Here is a 20,960-nt window from a genome sequence, read left to right as displayed (position 1 = left end):
AGCTATCACTTCCCAATGTATTAAGTGGAAACATCCTTACTTCAATTTAAAGTAATAATTTACACATTTCTGCATGACGATGGTGCAACAGTGTCAACAGTAACTTCATAACTGACAATGTACATACACTGAATTCATGTTGATTAGTTTTGTATTTCACTAATGGTCACCAATACATATGATCAATTCTGCTGTACAACTGTGTACTATTCTGGACTTTGTACAATTCCATACTGTTACAACACACCCATTTGACAATGATACCAGCACACCATTTTGATCTATCTTTAGCTTATTTACACATACACTCCAAGTAAGTCGGTTATTCTTAGCCTAATTAAACAATTTGCAGATCACAAACCCAGTGGTATGTTACTGGTATCAATAGTAATCTCTGGTTATCAGTTGACAAAGTGTGTGAGTAGTGAAAATTGGTTACAAGTCATTGTTTTAGATGGTGTATCGAAGTTTACAAACCACTGATATTTCCTAAATTTGGCGTACCACCTAGTTGCCTGTGTTTGGTCACACAACTCCACTCTGCGTCAGTGATTTGGATTTGATTATCATAATCACTGGGATGAAATCACTACCTCTGCTTGAATTAAACTTTCCACTTCTTGAATAAAATAGCTGAAGTGAACAAAACCCCTTTGCTTTGCGATATGTGGCCATTCACATTGTATATTTATTGTAGATCTAAAGATGTCAAAATATACAGCAATGTTGAGTGTGAGTAAATAGTCCAACGTATTACAACTTTTGGTACACATTTGATATTCATGATGCATCAATTATTACCATATATGGTCACACCAGACTTCATTGCCATACATGGTAATGCAACAGAAGGGTATTTCTAAATTTACAAGCCAATCATATATGGTACCAAGTGTTTGCTACAAAGCACCATGAGGCCAATATTTACATGACAATGCATGGTTTAAACAAATTTACATGACAAGAAATGATGTAAAATCAGATTTGATGAAGAAAAAATACTGAAAAAAAGGAAAAAGTCATTTTCCTGAAGCACATATTATCATTTATTTTACAAGGACAATTACAGAGAGAGAGAGAAACAGCCAAAGAGAATGTGAGACATCAAAGGCAATGGCTTGTGGGTGCTTTCAGTGAAAAACAATTCAATTCATGATTATGCTTTAACCCTTTGAGTGCCAAAGTTAATTTTTGTTGCCTTTATAAAATATAATGCATACAATTTTGTTTTAGATTTTCCTAAAATTTTGATAGAAACCTGTAGGCCAACAAAAATTCATGTCCACTTGATCCAAAATTATCAAAGTAATTACAAAAAAAATAATAAAAATTGGTAAAATGTTGCACTAAAATATACTTGGAAAAATTACAGCTGTACTCAAAGGGTTTAATCCATTAGGAAAGCACACATGAAAGCAAATTGTTATTTGGTAAGCAGAAGAAACTAGGTGGAGCAAATTTAATGGTAGTGAAATGTAATGGTTGAGCAGGTGAAGTTATCTAATATGCATATTTTACTGTTTGTCAGAAAAATAGCAGTGATGTGAAGGAAGCTGGTTTGTGGATGTACATGTCAAAGCAGATGTGGACACACTGTAATATGCGCAAACTTAAAATTTAAAATGGATAAGCAATGTTTTCGCCGGAAAATATCCTCATGTATTCTATACACTATCAAAAATTATAAATTATTTCTGATGCATATACTTAAATACAACAAAGATCTGCATCTGAGTTGATAAACTTAATGGGCTGGGAACAAGAACTGTTACTCACGAAGTCTGTAATTCTACTCAAATACAAAATGTACCAGAGAAGCAACTTCAAGTAACTGGTTTGTTTTGTTTTTTATCGAAAATCTGAGAAAGGTTGAAATAAATAAAAGACACACAGAAACTAAGTACTCACTCTCTGGCATGGGATCTTCCATATCGAGTTCTTTCATGGGCTCACAACGGAACTTCTGAAGTGTGCGCAACACGGAAATACCAACAATCGGTTTTCGGCCGAACGCACGGTGGTCACGGACCAAAATATTCAGTGGAGGCGTGTAGAGCTCTTCTTTTGGCAACATCTGAAAGAAGTAAACAAACAATTATTTTTCTTGGTCAACAAAGTATAAAAGTTGGATAAATATTGTATCAATTATGCAATTTTGAAACGTGGAATAGCAACAAACTGCGGCAAATGCCACCATTAAGGAGCCTCTGTGCTCTACGGAAGGTATGATGTAATCAGTTTGTATCTGAAACTTTTCTTGAACATTGCCATCTTTGTCTGCATACACTGTATACTACCAGAGCTGTAGGTAGTACGCGTCTCAGGAACAGATCTAGATATTCAGACTTTCAAACTGTTACATTTCTTTTCTGATCTACCACTTTTGGGGGCTCATTTTAAAGCTCTTGGAGTAAGAAAAAATTTTACAGTCTTGATTTTCTGAAAATCAAACATTTTATTTTTCCTCATAGAGTTAACACAGGGATGGCGGCCATTTTGAATTTCAAATATTGGTAAATGTCAGGTAATATGTTTCTCTTGTACTAAACTTTGACCCTTGATTTTTATTCTAAATTTTGTAAGAGTAGGGTTGAACGTTTGACTGGGGAAACTTTGAACACAATTTTTAAGTCTTGCACTTTTGAGGCACATATTACCTGTAAGTTTGTTACTCACAAAGTACCTTTTCTGTAGTGAAGGTATCAGTCAAACATACTGGATTTCTTACATTCTGTTATAAAGGATATTGTAGTTGTTTTTGTGATCTTATGAAAAGCCAACCATTTTACCAATTTCAAGTACATGCTTCCTGTGAATTTTCAATGTCTGGCCAATATTGAATGGCAGTGCTGGAGTCAACATAATGTTGACAAGTCAGAAAAGTTAGCTTTTTCCTTTCATCATTAAAATCCATTCTCGGTCAAACAAACTTACTGAAAATACAAAAATTTGCTCAAAATGAGCTAAGTTTTCTCAACATCACAATACTGAGAAAAGTCTTCTCAGTGATCAATTAAAAAGAAAAAAATACCCAACAGTATCTTACCACATCAAAGAATAGTAGAGGCTCAGAGAAATTTGGATTTTTCACAGTGTTCTTTATCTTGGCAGATTGCAGGACATTTCCACCACACTCAAATTCAATACTAGGTGATGTGACGCTGGCCAACTGGAATTTTTTCATGTTGCGTACACCCCAGCAGAGCACCTCAACAGCTGTTCTTTGCATCACTGGTCGGATGCCACTCGGCACACGATATAATTTCCCTTCCATTGGTGGCATGAATGGCAAGTCTCCATCTTCCTTCTGGAAAAAACAAGTGATAATATGGAAAACAAAGTTAATCATTTTCATTTAAATGATCTACTGGGAAAAGTTACACCGGACTATTTATTTATCACTCACTGAACACAACACTAGCACCATAGAAAATTCCTTTCATTAAATTTTCACTTCGAACATTTTTTTAATTCAAATTTAATTTTGAATTGCTTTTGATGGAACTACTATTGTCAGCCACCATCCATTTGATGTTTTAGCTGATTGCTACTACGGTAACAATTTACACTGGTCTCTGAAGCAAGAGATAATATCACATGAAAAATTTGAAAGTTATAATTGAAATAGAGTGATACCTTTTTTTATTTTATGTCTGAAAACATTTTTTGATTGAAAGTGTGCAGCCTTTATCGATCACAAAGAAGAAATAACTCAACATGTCAAAGGATTTGTCTAAATCTTACACCAGAAGTGAAGTGACTATGTTCCCCATGTTTTCAAGGTAGTCTGCAATTAACTGGTCACTCTTGACTGCACGTTATTACGTTTGGTAAACAACATAAAAAATGTCCACAGTGACCGATACATGATAGGAGAGATCCTGTGATCTATAGATGCAGGTTGCAGTCTCTTAAACTCTACTGAGAGTACACACCCTTCCATGAATCACTCAAAGTTATCAGTTTTGAACAGGTGAGACGTTACATGCACCTACCAGGAAAAGTTCAAAAGAGGCAAGGACTTCACCAGCATCTTCATTACCACGTCTCAGTGTGTACCACATCAATCTAGGAACTCTTGGATCATTGCCTTCCAACTTGACCAAAGGCTTTGCCATCACTCTTCCCATGAATTCCGGACTTCCCTGGTTTCATGAAAAATAAAAAAATCACATAAAGGTTCTTGTCATTACTTCTTCATAACACCCTTGTTTTCAACTAGTTGAAAATCATACAAAATGAAAATTACTCAAACATTTCTGAATCAACAGATTTTATGAAGCTACACATGGTACTACGGTAAAAGCTGGGCACTGTGATGTTGGAGGGATGAAGGTTGTTACTCTCATTTGCATATTGTGAAGTTCAACTTAGCCACATAAAACAATAGGATCATTCCAAGTTTGGAACCAAAAGGGTTACAAATGGGTATAACATTTGGACAGGCTGAAAGTAGGAATGTTTATCTTGGTCACTGAGGCGACATCTCTTTGGAAGACTCATCTTCTATCATCATCTGTATTATGCATATAAATGATTTTTATCCAAGTTTTAAAACTATAAAAGGAACAAATTGAGAGATCATTTGAATAAAGCAACTGGGACAATCATCAGACAAACTTGAAAAATAATATTGTACTGCATGTGAGGCTACATTCAAACATTTTTTAAAACACATACCAGTATCTGTAATGTAACCTGTTCACTGATTCCTCATAAACAAGTCAACAATCACCATAGACAACAATGGGTATTGGCAAGACCTGAGACTGTGGTGAAAGGGCTCAACAAAAGTTACCTGAGCCAAAATATTTGACAGACTTTCTTACCAATGAATCCCAGTCAAAGACTTCAATAACCACATCTGGAGGATTATCAGCTAATCTCTGAGGTTCTCCATAAATCTCCAAGTCATCAATGATCAAAGTCTGATCCCAGGTTGGACACAGTGTCTTCTTTTTGATTTCAGTTTTCTGACTCCTTGTCATCAAGCAGCAATATGCATATGGATCTATTTAAAATATTGATAAAAATGTATGATAATTTTCAATGATTTTATCTTCAGATGCTATCTACACTTCTAGAACTGTGGCCTTTTACATAATTTAATGAATTCTGCTTTTAATGTTCACCACATTTTTTCAGCATTCATAAAGTAGAGGCTTGCTAAAATCTTTATACTATATAATATCCATATTATGATTTGGTGATATTGAAAACTGAATGACAGCTAACCTGAGAAACTGTCAGAGTCCATGGCTAGCAGACCCCTTCCTTGGTAGATGTATGCTCGGAGTTGGTACACATGTGGAGCTGTAAGGTTATAGATGAGAATTATGATAAATGTGATCGAGATAAAGTAGGCCCCCCAGGAGACCCAACTGTCAAGTATCCAGAAGAAAAAGTTTTAGAGAGGTTCACTCCACATGTATGGTCTCTTGTTATTTCCAACCTTGCAATTTTTCATTTCAAGAGACAAGATGTGAGCAAAGCCATCATCAGCTTCGACTAGAGGAACACAAAATGAGTTTTCTTTAATAAAGCCTGGTCTTGCAATTTTAAACTTTGGTCATTCAGTCCTCCTATGTTTGTGCAATTGATCAGTTAGTCCCCTTAGCTTTGTGTAAATGATGGGCCATAGAGCAGACCCAGAAGTCAAAGAAAAGCATAGATGATGAATTTGGACAATGCGTCATGTGATTTCTCAACAAGTCACTGAAATGCAACTTTTCACACATCTTTTTGAGTGCCAGAAGGCTGAAATTGGGATCAGAGATAAAAGTAACATTACAGTTGCGAAATATAGCTTTCCTTGAAGGCAATGGTATAATCTAATTACAAGACATTACAATAGGACCATTCCATTATATGACTTCACTGTAGGGGTGTGAAGGTTGGACTTACCTTTGAATGTCAGGAATATTCTAGGTGATGCCATCACACTACCTTCTGCATCACTTTGCTGCAATGGAAAATTATCAAAAACTTTCAATTTTTCAATTTTTTTGCATTTAATGGGATATTATTATCTAGCATTTGTTATACTTAACATGAAATCAAGATAACATTAACCATCCTAGAACTTCAGAGTTTACCTAAAACTTGATTTTAAAAAAAAGTCATTTCAGGAACAGAAAGTTTTGTGTCTTTTTTTTTAAATCAAAAAATCAAAGTATCATAGCAGGTGTATGTACAAACTTGTAATTCTACTCTGCATTGTTGACTTGCTAAGGAAATGGGAAGCCCTTACATTATTTGAAATTTGTGAAATGACTAAATAGAAATGGGATCGTGTCACAGTATACTTTTGATGTTCATGAAATGTGTCTTGCACTGGTTTCAACTGCTAAGAGAACTCTTGAGTTTACATCCTGTCTGTTAATTAGTGTCTTTCATGTATCAAGTAATCTTACATCTTTCTTTTTTTCCGTTGAGAATATGGCAGATGCGTGGGCTCCCTCAGCAATCATCTTACGATGCCATCTGCGACGACGCACAAGATCCATACGTCTTTCCTTGGTGTGGAACTTCATTGTGAAGAGCGGAGCAAATTCCCAACCCTCTGCCATCTCTTTCCGTTTCTTCTCCTGTCATATCAAGTTGGCATTAGATTCAGATTAGTTTTGGATTTCATAATACAAATTTTATGGATCAGGTGTACATAAATTCAGTCTAAGCTTTCAACTGAATATGAATTTCAACCTTGTGCATAAAGCAAAACTATTTGTTGTCACAATTTTCTTATGCTACAATAATTTACTGCAATGAAATTGCCCACACGACACAAAATGAAAAACCTCACACCATACATGCAGTTGAAATAATTATGAAAGTTTTGAATATTTTGAAATTTTTGAAAGTTTCTTTTTCATGAAAGCTGCCAGATTTCCATATTCAAATCATTGGAAAATTTCTACAATTATTCAATTTCACTTTCAAAAAAATTAAAAGAAAAAATGTTAAAAAATCGAACCCATGCAGAGTGATCATCGTTTGAAAAAAATTAGAAATACAGGATTTTTAAGGAACTTCTTAAGACATATATTTGGAATACAGCTGGGTTTGATCACGACAGTTACACAGGGACACAAAGCACCAAAACAAAACATTACATCATGTGACAATATCAGGGAACAGGGGAACAGACAAGTACGAGGTTAAGTCTAATTCACACACCAAACAAGGGGACATATTACTATATATGATGACATCTACAGAATTGTATCTGATAAGCCCACCTGTGAACTGCCTCATAGCAATGAAGATCATTTACACAGAAAGTGGAATGAAAAAAGTGCAACATAACCCAAAGAATAATTATGTTGATATGACTGAAACCATAAAAGATGTTTGGTTGAAACAAGCCTTTTTTGCACACTTTGTGAGATTCTGATGTGCATAAGCAGCGATAAGCAAATTTTTTCGGTGATAGGGTCTGTACGGCAGGTTTAAAGAATGGCAAATGAGTACAAGGCAAGACCAGACCAAAGACACATGAAAGTGAAAATGTCCCCCGTCACCTCTAGGTCAGGGTCAGGCTCAGGTTCAGCATCAATTTCAGTTACAGAGACAGTTTCAGTAGAAGTCTGATCCCGTGAAAACCTTCTGAATGGAGAGCTAGCGCTATTAGAGTTAAAGAGACCTCGCAGCGGTTGCATGATCTGGTCACCTCCACTGCTAAGCAAGCCCTGGATTGGCTGCATTAAAGACATGCGTCTATTACTATCTGTCTGTACCTCTTCCTCCTGCTCCTGTTGCTGTACGTGGTGTTGTTGTCAGTGATGTGGAGTTGATTTTAGTGGCAGGCATTAGGAAAAAGGCGATAGGTGAGTCAGTATGTTAGTTTTGTACGTAACAAGTGCATTTACTACAATTAGCAACAGTTGTTATGTTATTAATTATAGCAAATATTTTAAATCTAAACATTGCTGATTTGCATGATGAAAGATAGTATGACTAAAAGAGTATGTAGGTGTGTGTGTGTGTGTGTGTGTGTGTTATATGTAGGTGTGTGTGTGTGTGTGTTTGCATGTGTGACTGTGTATTTTTAGATAATTTTTAACCCTTTGAGCAGCAAAGTAAACTTTTGTTGCTTTTATTAAATTTACCCCAGTCAATTTTTTTCAAATTTTCACAAAAATTTTGATAAAAAGCTTCAGCCAACGAAATGTGATTTCCATTAGGTCCAAAGTTGTCATAAAAATGCAAGAAAAAAAATTCACAGAATTGGTAAAATGTTGCACTAAAATTTTGGTGGGAAAAAATTATTGCATTCAAAGGGTTAAGTTGATATTTTAGCATCTCATAAGTGTATCAGTATTTTGATATATCTGTCTCTTAAATGTATAAATGCAAGCATCATTTGAAAACTAAAAACTGTCTCTCTTACTGTGTTAGTTCAGAATGATTGAATGATACATTTTCTCTGATTGAACAAAAGACTTCAAGTCACCCTTTGTCTCCTGTGTCAAAACATTGTCTAGAGTTTCAAAGACAGTTCTTGTACCGTTTGTTTTTAAGTCAGAGTTATCAATTATGAGATGCTGAGAATCGTTTCAATTTTAACGCATGAAGACATGAATACAAGACATCACTTGGTGACAACAAGACAAGACTTGTGTCAAAGTATGAAAAGATATCATGAATTCTTAGTTATATATGATGATAACATATATTATCACCCATTCAGGCTTAAACCTCTGCATACATTGTACAGGGATTATCCATGTACAGTACCATCAAGGCAGTCCTGAGAGGGTTAATAATACTGTTTTATTGATGGTATTAATAAATTAATGCTATTACATGCAAACAATATAACAAGGTATGATCTTATTACCTAGTACATGTACATTCAACTCACTCATTGTTATATTTTACGGCTGAAAATGTATAATTTGTTTTCTGGCATGCTGAGTGTACATCTTACAAACCTAACCATAGACAATTGTATACAACCCATGTATTTATGATATATTGTTGAAAAAATCAGTAAAATAGGTGGTCTGCAGTTAGTAGAAGTATTGATACTAGATTGTACCCCATAACTTCACTGAAATTTTGAACACAGCATTCTTCACTGCTTCCAAAATTTTTTAATTGGTCTAGACTGTGTAGTTCCTAGTTACTTGTTTGCATGAGTCATTGTCAAATCCAAACATGTTTTGATACACTGATAAATGGGCACAGTACAGACACTGATACACAAAAACAGAAATGTTGGAAATTTCACTGATGGTATCGTGATTGGATATTTTTAATATTAAACTCTACTTTTACTACTGATGGGGAAGTTTACTGGAATTACAGTACCAGTTCATGGAGAGCAGTGGGTAATTGAAAATTTCATACAAAAATTAGGCAAACTTCTGATTTTGTATCTGTATAATCACGTTCAGTTCTTTCAATTTCTTGTAGTTGCCATGCCAACATGGCCAGGCTGACTGGTATTTTATTTTGCAGACATGAAGGTCCGTGGTGGTTTAGTGAGATGTACACTGGTATGATTCGTTTACTGGTCATATATAAATATCACCTTGACAACCCGTATTTCACACATGCAGGTGCTAAAAACCCTTCCACCGCCATTTTCACTGCAAAGTTGCATGGCTATTCAAGCCAAATGGTTTCCTGACAGTAAATGTACAATGTACAGCCAGGTTCAAGATTGACTGTTCTGCTATTGGGAATTACTGGCGATGGAAAGGTTGCAATAAACAGTCATGCATACGATACTTTACACGAATACAATATAAAAATATTGTTATATATATTAGTATCTTCAGCATTATTATATTACACAGGATAGAACACTTGCTTGGGGTGAGGGAGTGTTGGTAAATGTGAGAACCACTTTGTGGCCAAGGCAAACAATTAAGCCACAAATTTTTTAATGCCCGAAAAGTGTCGCGTGGTGCACTCTATACTCACAATCATGCAACATTTACGAGGCATTTGTGACATTGCTGTTTACCAACATCAGTGGTCATTGGGTATTCACGATGCAACATTTGGAAATCAAAATCATTTGACACACATTACCATGACATGCATCATTTGGATATTAAAGTTGCAGCTATCAGATTCATTAACACTGTATGACCGAACATAGCAACAGCAAAAATCTAACATTACACCGTTCGATGGCCTTCTATCGTCAGTATCCATCATGCATTATCATTGGTCTGGGAACAGTTTATCACATGACACAACAACATACATGTAAAGTGCAAGACATTCACAACAGGCATATACTACAGCAGTTACATACATTCTGAAGACATAGATCACCATGACAATGAATGAGGGAGAGAATTTATGAGAGGAAAGAGAGAAAAAATGATGATCAGAATATAAGCACTCATCAAGCAACTACTGTTATAATGCTGATAACAGATGATAGCAACAATGGCATCTAAATGTTACGCTCATCAGCACCTGTTAAAGAGCCAATCAGATTAGAGCAATTATTTGTTCACTGCATGTATGGTTTTGTGTGGTGCGTGCATGTGTGTTTTGAAATATTGGGAACTGAACAAGTTGTACGGTATGGAAGAAGTTATACATGGCAAGGCAAAGAGCATGAAACTTTACTGGTTTTATTTATTTTCACCGAGCTGCAAGTACGACACAATGCACAGTCTAACCGCATTTCACTACGCTAAAGAGGCCCATTAAAACAGTAAGGGGAAAAACACTTTATTCAGCTTCTTGATGGTTTTTTTTACATACTAAGAGGAACGACGCCCTGTCTAGGGGATCTTTGAATGAGATTCCAAGACGAATGGCTTGGATGCCACTTTTGATGTCAGCCCAGGCCTTTGCCGGCCCACTCATATTGCTGCTTGTGGAGCTTGTAGAGTCTGCACGTTCCCTCTTCTCTGGAATCTTTTCACCACGGGGAATAAAGTAGGAGGGTGTTGATTGGTTAATGACCTGGGAATTTGGGTAGGAACCAGCCACCAAACCCTATAGAGAGGCTTCTGACAAGACGACCTTGCTCCCAGAGAACTCAAGTTAGTATCAAGGATAGAATTCCTAACCAGGCAATAGAAGGTTTTGCACTAGACAAAATGTTTATAAAACCACTTGTATTGCAATAATAGAATTGAACTCTCAGCAGCTGTTTTTTACAATATTTTTCAACGCAGTATGATTCATAAAATAATCCTTGACATGCAGTTTGGCAAGATTAGGATTTTTGGAGAAGAAAAGTTTTGTACACTAAATATAGCTATGAAATCTGTTGTGTTGAGACAGTTTAAATATTTTCAACATTTTTTTCATAAATAAGAACTGTATGTTTACTCCAAATAACATAAAAACATGTTTTGTAAAATATTGACTTTTCATAATTTTGATTCTTGCTATTGTGAATACATCAAATAGACATCAAACTTTGAACCAGAATATCCACATACAAAATAATATCTATTATGCTAGAATCTTGTCCAGCCAAATCAAAATGCTAAAATAAGGTGAAGGAACTATTTGACGACTTGAACATACCCCAAGCAGACACCAAAAGGGAACCATTCCTACAAGGAACACGGTTGAACACCAAAGAGTGACAGAGAAATCAGTAGGGACCCAGAAAGGGATTGCATCTCTGTAGAAACCTAACTTACACATCTGGCATAGTTGATACCTAATGAGTCTATGTATGTTGAAGAACCATTCAAGCTTCGTGTGTAATGTTGTGTGTACTAACAACATGAAAATGATTTACTGTTACAGTATCATCATAACATGGAAACTTATGAAACAAGATGTCCGAAGACAGAGACAGAGAAAGACAGCAAACAAGTATAGCAAAACAGGCAGACATAATAAATATCCACTCACTTTACAAAATCTGTTGACAAAGATTTATTTGACATCATACACACATGCATCATTTTACACTCCTTTGATCGGATAATGTTCTGGAAAGTCTTACTAATCACAGCACAGACATTTCATAGGTTATTCAATTTGACTTATTGTAAGTTGGCTGAATTCACCTCCATGCCACGGCTTCTTCTAAACATGTGAGTCATGTGATAGTCATGTGATTCAAAAACTATGCAAATAGTATAAGCTCTCTTTTCTGTAACAAATTTTTGAAATTTATGAAATTTCCGTGTCATGACATTACAGCATCAAACAAAATCTTTTCCGTTGCTCCTTGATATTCTTTGAATATATAATTGGCCGTGCTTTGAATATGTTTTTTTTCACAAGCAGTCTGTTTAGCTAGTTCTAGCATCTGGAAATCTTAAACATGCATTTCCAGAACTTCCTGCAAGCATACACAGGATGCAGAAAATGGTTGAAGTTGGACTGACTGTGACTTACCATGAGGGCTTTGGGATCAATTGTCAGTGTTCGACCTCTGACCCAACGCCGTCGTCTACAGAGGTGGTACGTCTTTTCCACAGGGGTGAATCCACCCAGAGTGAATTCAACACAGTATTCAAAACCTGTTAAAACAAAAAAACAAAAAAGACAATCACCAAAATTCATATTTCTTATTGGAAACAGTGTTGTTATTCAGGCTTGGTAACAGGCAGTGAGGTACATGTAGATGATCTGGAATGATAACTATCGTGATATTTCTATTGCCCGAGACAGCATCAGTGTGTCAAAGAGAACACCAGTACATTGACATCGGAACCTCTGTAACATGAAGGAAGAATGTGCCTTGGAGACCGATACTCAGACTCTCAAATTCTTTTTCAGTCTACCACTTGTTTGGGTTCATTTTACACCTCTTGGAGTGAGTAACATTTTAACAGTCTTAATTTTTCGAAAATTGAATATTTTATTTTTCCCATAGAGTTACCACAGAGATGGTCGCCATTTCAAATACCAGTAAATGTCAGGTAATTTTAAGTGTATGGGTGAAAGTTTCACGAGAAAAGTGAGAGTAAAAGTATAAGTCTCTCATTTTCAAAGCGCTTACTACCTTAACTTGGTTATAAATTAGCAAAAACACAGACAAATGTAATTTTGCTCATTGGCTCCATAATGTCAAACAATGTTGATAAACTGAAGCAGAAGAATAGAAAACGGAAGATGATTGTTACAATACAATTTTCAACACATCAGGTAACGATCAAACTGGCACACATGAGTGTCACATAGTCTCTGACAATCTTCCACACTTTTTATAGAGGGGCGTTTCAAAACATGCAAAGATATCCTACCTTCTTCATCCACACCCCTGTTCAGGTCAATCTGCCAGTCATCATCCCATTCCCATCCCTCGGGAGCTTCTATTTCATCTCGGGGGGTGACAGCATCACCTCTCTGTAATGCGCAACAAAGACAATATGAGCTTTCCCTAATGAGGCAATGTAATACATCTTAATCATGCAATATTCCTTCAAACATATACAGATATTTGGAAACGATGTTAGTTTGAATTTACAGTTTGATTTCAACTGTTATATAGATAAAGTCACAATGTTCAAGTAGTTGTGAAAGAGTTGGAATTTTTGTAAATTTTTTTCTTGATTTTTAGGATAGCAATAAAACACACAAACTGAACGGTATGTAGTATATTGAGACAAAAAATGCAGCACTGAGTATTCTACAATATGAAGTCAGTAACATATTCTATTTTAATGTTTATGTCACTGACCAACTTGCGACTTGAATGGGGAGCAGTTATAAATGAGAATGTAACAGGCGCAAAAGGCAAATATACCTCTTTTGTGGAAAAGTGAACTACAAACAATAGCAAAATAACAAACATCAAAACATATGTGAATAATGCAAATTGTCCTTTGAAGAACAAATAAAGTAGATTTGAGTCAACACTTAACAGAGAGTTGGAAAGATTAAAACTTATTTGAAGTTTTAGAGTTTCTTATTTACATTATAACTACTTTGGTACAATAATTGTCTACAGCTCACTTCTGATAAGCATGTGAAAACACAGTCTCTGATAGAAATTTGCTGATGAGAAAGCTTTCATAATTTTTTCAATGATGCATAAGCTGTCAATAGAGCATTCAAAAAGGGTATACATGATATATATGAGTCTCTTCAGATGTAATTGGTTTCATCTGATGACAATGACCTATGACTTCAAGCCGGTATGCCATGTCTGAAGTACCTGGTGCATTTACAGACTCGGATTTCGACAGGTATACTTACCACATCGGTGTAGGGTGTAGCTGCTGCCTGCCAAGTACCGGCCGGTAGCCTCTGCTGACATTCAAAGGCGTCCTCCACAAATTTCTTGTGACCTGCGTCAGTGTCGTAACTCAAACTGAACGGAGGAGAGGAAAAGTATAAGGTGTAACAATAAAAACATCAATTATTGTGGTCAAAATGTCTGTCAACGTTCCAATCAGTCTGAAATGAATGGTTTCATTCACATTTCTTTAAAGTTTTGGGGAACACCCCAGTGTTTACATTATATTATTGCTTGTTACTTTAGCTTGTGTATATACAATGTAGAAAATCTGGTGTGCTTGTTGAAGATAATTATGCAATGTCCATGTATTTATACACACTGACTGCCTAAGAACAGAATTTATTCTCATATTAAAGGATATCTAATCGCCATGATTTGTAACTGCTTCCAACGAATCTGCCAGAATGCATTGTTAAAAGCTTGACTATACATTCTGCACTCGTGATTCAAGTACCGGTATTCCATTAAGCGTGTGGATCAGTGACAAACTATTGAGGGCGCTATTCACCGCAACTGGTCAAAAGGCATCTGAAGATGTCATCTTTCAAGTACATTTGAGGAAGCAATTTTGAAGAAATTCTGTATTCGGTACCTGAGCTCTGGGCTGATAAACCACTCTCCTTCCCATCGCCATCCCTCTGGACAAGCAAAACTGTCCTTGTCCAATTTCAGCTGTAATATATTGGAAGATAAAAAAAAAACACTTGGCATTGAGCTTGGTTAGACAGTATTTTCAATATCAATAAGACACCTTGTAAGTTGGTGGGTTGATGATATTTTTCCATTCCTGATTTTGATGGACTCATTTCAAGAATTTCAGTTGAAGAAAGATAAATCTTCAATGACTGAAAACTACTGGTTATTTCAGAAATAGCAATAGCGATAAACAGTGCGAGGCACATAGGACACACAGCAAACTTGCCACACCTTAGGAACACTATCATACTTCGAGTAGACATCAGAACTTGGCCATGTGCAGCGCCTCAGAAGCTTGTAGTTTATTGGCTGGCTGAATATCATCAAATCGATGAATCTCATCCATAAACACAATAGTCTTAGCATCAGACTTCTTAAGTCGTTGTGAACAATTTCAATCCACCTATCAGCTATAACCTTCCACGCCGCTGCACATCAGCCCCAAGAGAGTGCCTTTAACCCTATCACAACAATGGTTTGGCCCAAACTCATTGTTATCAGTAGTGAATGTGAACCTGTTTACAGGGTAGTAGGGATGAACAGGTTAAAGGCACACAAATACAGACATGCATGTCAATTTTTAATTATGCGATAAGGTTGAATTGGCCTTTAGTTATGCAATAAAATTAAATTTGGCCGATATAGACAAATTTTTTATTAATTTACATGTGAGGAAAAGATATCTTGAATTTTAATACCTACCTGCCCTGTGACATCAGAATACTTGGGTCGAGGCAATCCCTTTGTTGTCCAGTTTCCAAGTACATTGATCTGATTTTCATACTGTAAAAAAAATGAAATTCAGTTTTTAGAACTGAAAGAGATTTGGCCACTGGCCAAACACAAAAGCAGTAAATATCTGTGAAAGAAAAAGACTTCATTTTACATTTAACTGCAAGCTAGACAGTTTAAAAGTCCTTTTACGCAGAGCTGTCAAAATTTTATAGAAGAGTGAAAGCCTTGCAACTTGTGGAATGTCTTATGCTTTTCAGGAAGGATAACGGGGATCTCTTTTAAAAGGTTTGAAATAAATATGGAGTTTGGTGACAACCTGTCATTGAATTTTTATCTTGTCACAGCCTTGTAATTAGTTAAGCTAATGTCATAAAACAAATGATTTTTACTATTAACAAAAGTAGCTGTACTCAAAGGCACAATGATGTGTAGTTGTCATGGAAACAAGTGGACACATTTGAATCTGAAACGCGTGGCTGTCCTTTCACAATCCCATGAACACCAAAGCCACTGAAAAAGAACGAGTCTGCTTCATGTGTTTACGGTGTCGACGGTGTGATGTTCTACCCCAAATGACAGGGACACCATGTACCATGAATGTGGATTTTGGAAGGCAGGAGGGGAATTCATTTCACATCTGCATGAAGCACAATATTTGAAAACACAAAAACTACAAATGTTGAATGTAAAATTGGCATTTTGTTTCTGAGCCCTAGCAATTTTCCACTTTGTCTTTCTCAATTGGGGCCAAACAAACTGTTTGACATGGTAGATTTATCACCTAACAATAATTTTCTAGGGTCTGCCACACTTTAAGTTGCAAGGGGAAGTAGTTTGAATAAGAGAGAATACAAATTACAGTTAAAATTTTGAAAAAAAACACACCAATCACCAGAATGACCCTTTCATAATAATCAGAGTTGGAATCCACTTTCTCAAATATTTCTCAAATATTTGGCAAAATCTCTGTTGGCCTTCTATAAAACTTTAAAAGAATGCAAAACTGTATAAAAGGAGACAATAAAGATAAGAAAATTTATGTCAAGAAAGTTTAGAGCCACAGTTTTTGAGGGTAACAGTCATTACCATATGTATACCAAGTCATAAAAACAGAACTTCTGTAAATAACACAGCTTAACACTACTGAGCAGCAAGTTAACTAGTCTGAAGGGAAGATATTTATCCCAATTGAGAACGACCATCACCAAAAGCCCCAACTTGACAATGACCACCACCAATGTCAACACGCAGGAAACAACATTTGAATGACAGAATATGCATGTATGGTATGAAGAAGTAGAAAGATACATTTGACAAAAACGTCACATCTAAGTTCAAATCTCTCCTCAAGTTATGGAGTGCTTGAGAACTTGTACAATAAACCTCAAAATAAACGGGAAAAAACGACTAAATTTACAAGAAAATATAAACCATTCTAAGAATTACTATGGCAAAATTCAAACTGTCTGTGCTGAGCATGACAGTGATATAAATGTACTCTAAAACTACAAAAAATTGAGTGTGCAGTGATAATCATCATTTAATTATATGCAGATAGATACGAGGGAAGGTTTTGAAGCAGCAGGTGCCATTAAAAGCTCTGGTTCACTAGCATTAAGTCGGATTTTACTAGTAGCGCTAGGGTAGACAGAGACTTGTTGTAACCAGCAGGTTCCACTTACGACTTCAGCATTCCGATTGATACAGGCTTCTTTCTGCGGCAGCAGGTTCAAGTGCAGGGAAGGGGGTTTGTTTGGAGAGGATGTCGCGTGGCAAGTCACGACGTGTGGACAAGTATTTCATGCATCATGCAGTACGTGATAAAAACATCGATTAGGTCAAAGGTCATACATATGAGGATGAATATTTTTTAAAACAGGCGTGACTTTTAATTTATGAACACAGAACGAGTTGGCGACATCAAGGTTATTTTTATATGAATATGGTAGCGCAGGAAGCAATGCTAAAACTTACAGACTCTGCCAACACTGAAACTTCAGTGTTCTTAGGTTGCCGCGGAAAAATTAATATTATGATGGAAGACGTTAACATACACAATGATGAAAGTTTGATAGAAGAGAGAAAATTTTTGTTGTCAAGATTCGGTCGATGATGTCAATCTCCAGTTGATCAAAGGTCATATGTATAATGATGGATGTAAATGTATTGAGGTCAAAGGTCAAATGCATGATGATAATTTAGATGATAGTCAGTGTGTCAATCCCTTATTGATTATATTTGCACTCTTTAAGTTGAGTTTTTTCTTGGTGTGGAATATTTCACTCCAATCTCAGTATGTTTGTTTGTTTGTTAATCATGCTCCTCAAAGTACAGAGGTTTCCATTTTGTTTGCTAGTGTTTTAAACATTACATTCTCAGGGTAAATTTCGACAGAAGAATGAAACAGTAAAAGAGGACACAAAAAGAGAGCATGAAATGTTTTCTGCAGCTTTTTGGATGAAAGATGGATAGAGATCATGAGATGACACTGAAAATGAAAACTAAATTGTCAGCTTTGGAGCCAAAATTTTTACAGAAACTCTTATTTGAAAGTCACAGGATATGAGTCATAATGGTATTTACAGTTTGCATTTCATAACAATCATCAACACATCAAAAACAAAACTTTCTAATCCACTGTCTACAGATTTTGTTTAGTAAAAAAAGAGAAGTTACTTTTCACTGATCATATTTGATCAATCAGTTAAAGTTCATTTCAGCAACAGTAAGATTTTACGATGCAGAGTTTACGAATCAGAGAGAAATTTTACTTTAAAACTGAAATTTTTGCAGTAACTGAACTTTTTCATGTAAAAACTGTTTCATTCTGAATTTTTCATCTTTTTCTTTTCTGTTCATTATTTGTTTTGTTTCTGGGATTTTCTTTTATCAATGGTAATTTTGTTTTTTGTTTTTGTTTTGTTTTTTCTTCTTGCAGTCATAATATGGAACATGCATACTCACGGATTCTGCAAAGACGGCCATAAGTCCCCCTCCTTGCTGTTTGGCAAAATTCTCTTCATGTTGCTCCAAACCCAACCAGAGTTTCAAACGTAACATGGCTGGGATTGTTTCAGCTCCTAGAGCAACCTCCGACTTTGCTCCTGGATGCTGTCAGCGGTACAAACAAACAAACAAACATTATATGAACAATCTGATCACGTGAGCTCCTGCCATAAATTCAAAATATAGAACACAGGAACAACAACAAATATAGTGCATTCAAATTGCTGTGGAAATAGCATTTTTGATAAATTCTTCTACATAGTGTGAATAATAGCTGGTAGCAAGTCAAATACACGACTGAATTCAGCATAACGCAATGTGTACTGCATTCCTACTTGCTCAATGTTTCTACATTACTATCTTCCCACTCACTCAATTGTATTTTAGGTATAGTCCCTCAGGAGCCAAGATTGGCAAATATTCACATATTTCCAAAAAATTTTCAAATCTAGGAGGAAGAAATTAACTTGAGAAACCCTGTAAAAAAGCAGCGACAGGGTAAAGAGTAGTACACTAGCACATAATGCATATCAATATCCAATACTTGTAAGACATGGAAATATGATTTCAAGAGTCATGTAGAACTGGTTTTCAGTCTTTCTACATCGGAATTAGCCATTCTTGATGATCAGGGAAACAAACGCCACCACTTGTATTAATTTAAAGATGATACGCTGCTGTTTTAAAAGTCAGTTTAATAGTTTAATAGCTTTGTTTTTGAGTATTTGTTGATAAACATACCTTCAAAAACACTGTTCTAAACTTGTTACAGTGCTTGCCGCAGGCCTCTGGGTTGGGTGAGTACATGATCTCATAGGATGGCACTCGGAAGTAAGCAATACGCTTCCTTGCACTCAACATCCACACCACTACATCAGGAACACTGTTTTGAGGCTGAAAATAGCATTTGAAAGTGTTCACATCTGATTAACAATCTAGAAAACTACTCTGTTTGTTTAAAAGACGTGAAAATCTGAAAGCTATTCATCTGACAGTCATAGGATGGACATACCAGAATCTGGTAATATATGACATAGTGTAACCTGCATAATAGTATATACAGTGTTTTTGCTGAGGGTTTGGAACTAATATGTATGGGAAATCAATGTTATCTTCTCGTGTTATTTGTTTGATATCAAGGGGAGCCCTTGAACAACGATGGGACTGGAACCATGGTTATCACTTTGCTGTGCTCAACAACAAAAAAACGCTTTTAATACATCAGAGCTATGGAAAATCAAGCATTTTGTGATTAACATGATCAATATCAATTTCAATCAAATTTTCCTGAAACCTGGCCTGGAGGTACCAATCATATAATGATGGCATTATGATTGGTGGTCCTGGATCTCAGACCACAATGTTTATGTTGTACATACACTGGATAGTGTTTACCTAAACTCCTTCAAAACCAGAGTTACGCAAAATTATGTTTTTCTATGTTAAAGTTGGTCCTCTATTAGAGAGTTGGGAATGAAGCAGTCAATATCGGTATCCATACTTTCCTCTCTAAACTTTGATAATTCCATGACTTGAAATCCTTACCTCAATAGCAAGGTGTTTGAGAGTCTGTAGGTACCCCTCTATCTCATTCACAGCCTCGTTGACGTCGGTGGCATTCTCACGCAGTCGTGTTGCATCCTGGGTAATCCTGGCCAGGTCTGTTTCTCTCATCTCCTGCCTCCTCATGTCAAGTTCATTGGTTTTGTGTCTGGTTGGATCCACCTGGGGCATCGGTTGACTGCAAGTTCAAGTGCAGGAATGAAACAGAAAAACATCCAAATGAGATTTTACAGCACTCAGTAGAAATGGCGCTTATTCACATGACAGTTTACATAAAGTCACTGCAACTTAGCCTGCACTGTTAAAGCTGTGTGATTGGTTATTATGATCCAAGGCATTTACAACAGTGGAAGATTTTACTTTTAGGTAAAATGCGCCTCGGGGACAGATATTCAGACTTTCAAATTTTTACAAAACTTTAAAATTTGTGATCTACCACTTGTGTGGGCTCATTTTGAAGCTTTTGAAGACAGTAAAGTTTTCACGGTCTTTAATATTTTTCTGAAAATCGAAAAATTTAATTTTTCTCATTGGAGTTATTACACAAGAATGGTGGCCATTCTGAATCGCAAATGTTGGTAAATCTAAGGTAATTTGTTTTAATAGAACCAGCGTAAATATAAGTCTTTAAATTTCGAGGCGCGTACGACCTGAACAATTTTATCAGAATAATTTATGGTGAGATTACTTTTGATTTTAATATCTAGCGAGCATTACTATTACTTGCAATTAGGTATTCATTGACTGAAGTTGATTGATTAAAGCCATGCCAAGC

General features: G+C 35.9%; 1 protein-coding gene across 41 annotated transcripts in view; it reads right to left on the bottom strand.

Moving 5' to 3' along the window:
* Positions 1–20,960, bottom strand: part of LOC139120453 (myoferlin-like) — a 137,903-nt gene that overhangs the window by 23,548 nt on the left and 93,395 nt on the right. For 27 of the 41 annotated variants that reach the window (XM_070684865.1, XM_070684863.1, XM_070684867.1 and 24 more), the window contains 17 exons: positions 20,168–20,363; positions 19,364–19,516; positions 18,581–18,727; positions 17,299–17,331; positions 15,584–15,664; positions 14,778–14,857; positions 14,143–14,257; positions 13,188–13,290; positions 12,337–12,461; positions 7,737–7,757; positions 6,414–6,587; positions 5,905–5,962; positions 5,236–5,313; positions 4,830–5,011; positions 3,996–4,145; positions 3,047–3,307; positions 1,909–2,074 (listed from right to left, as the gene is read on the bottom strand). In XM_070684865.1, the coding sequence (XP_070540966.1) occupies positions 1,909–2,074; positions 3,047–3,307; positions 3,996–4,145; positions 4,830–5,011; positions 5,236–5,313; positions 5,905–5,962; positions 6,414–6,587; positions 7,737–7,757; positions 12,337–12,461; positions 13,188–13,290; positions 14,143–14,257; positions 14,778–14,857; positions 15,584–15,664; positions 17,299–17,331; positions 18,581–18,727; positions 19,364–19,516; positions 20,168–20,363 (2,123 nt within the window). Of the gene's footprint in view, positions 1–1,908; positions 2,075–3,046; positions 3,308–3,995; positions 4,146–4,829; positions 5,012–5,235; positions 5,314–5,904; positions 5,963–6,413; positions 6,588–7,736; positions 7,758–12,336; positions 12,462–13,187; positions 13,291–14,142; positions 14,258–14,777; positions 14,858–15,583; positions 15,665–17,298; positions 17,332–17,590; positions 17,621–18,580; positions 18,728–19,363; positions 19,517–20,167; positions 20,364–20,960 lie in introns of all 41 variants that reach the window. The other 14 variants (XM_070684876.1, XM_070684883.1, XM_070684902.1 and 11 more) reach the window with 4 other exon arrangements.

Source organism: Ptychodera flava, chromosome 20, assembly GCF_041260155.1.
Source record: "Ptychodera flava strain L36383 chromosome 20, AS_Pfla_20210202, whole genome shotgun sequence".
Lineage (NCBI taxonomy): Eukaryota > Metazoa > Hemichordata > Enteropneusta > Ptychoderidae > Ptychodera > Ptychodera flava.
This window is presented reverse-complemented; position numbering and strand designations above follow the sequence as displayed.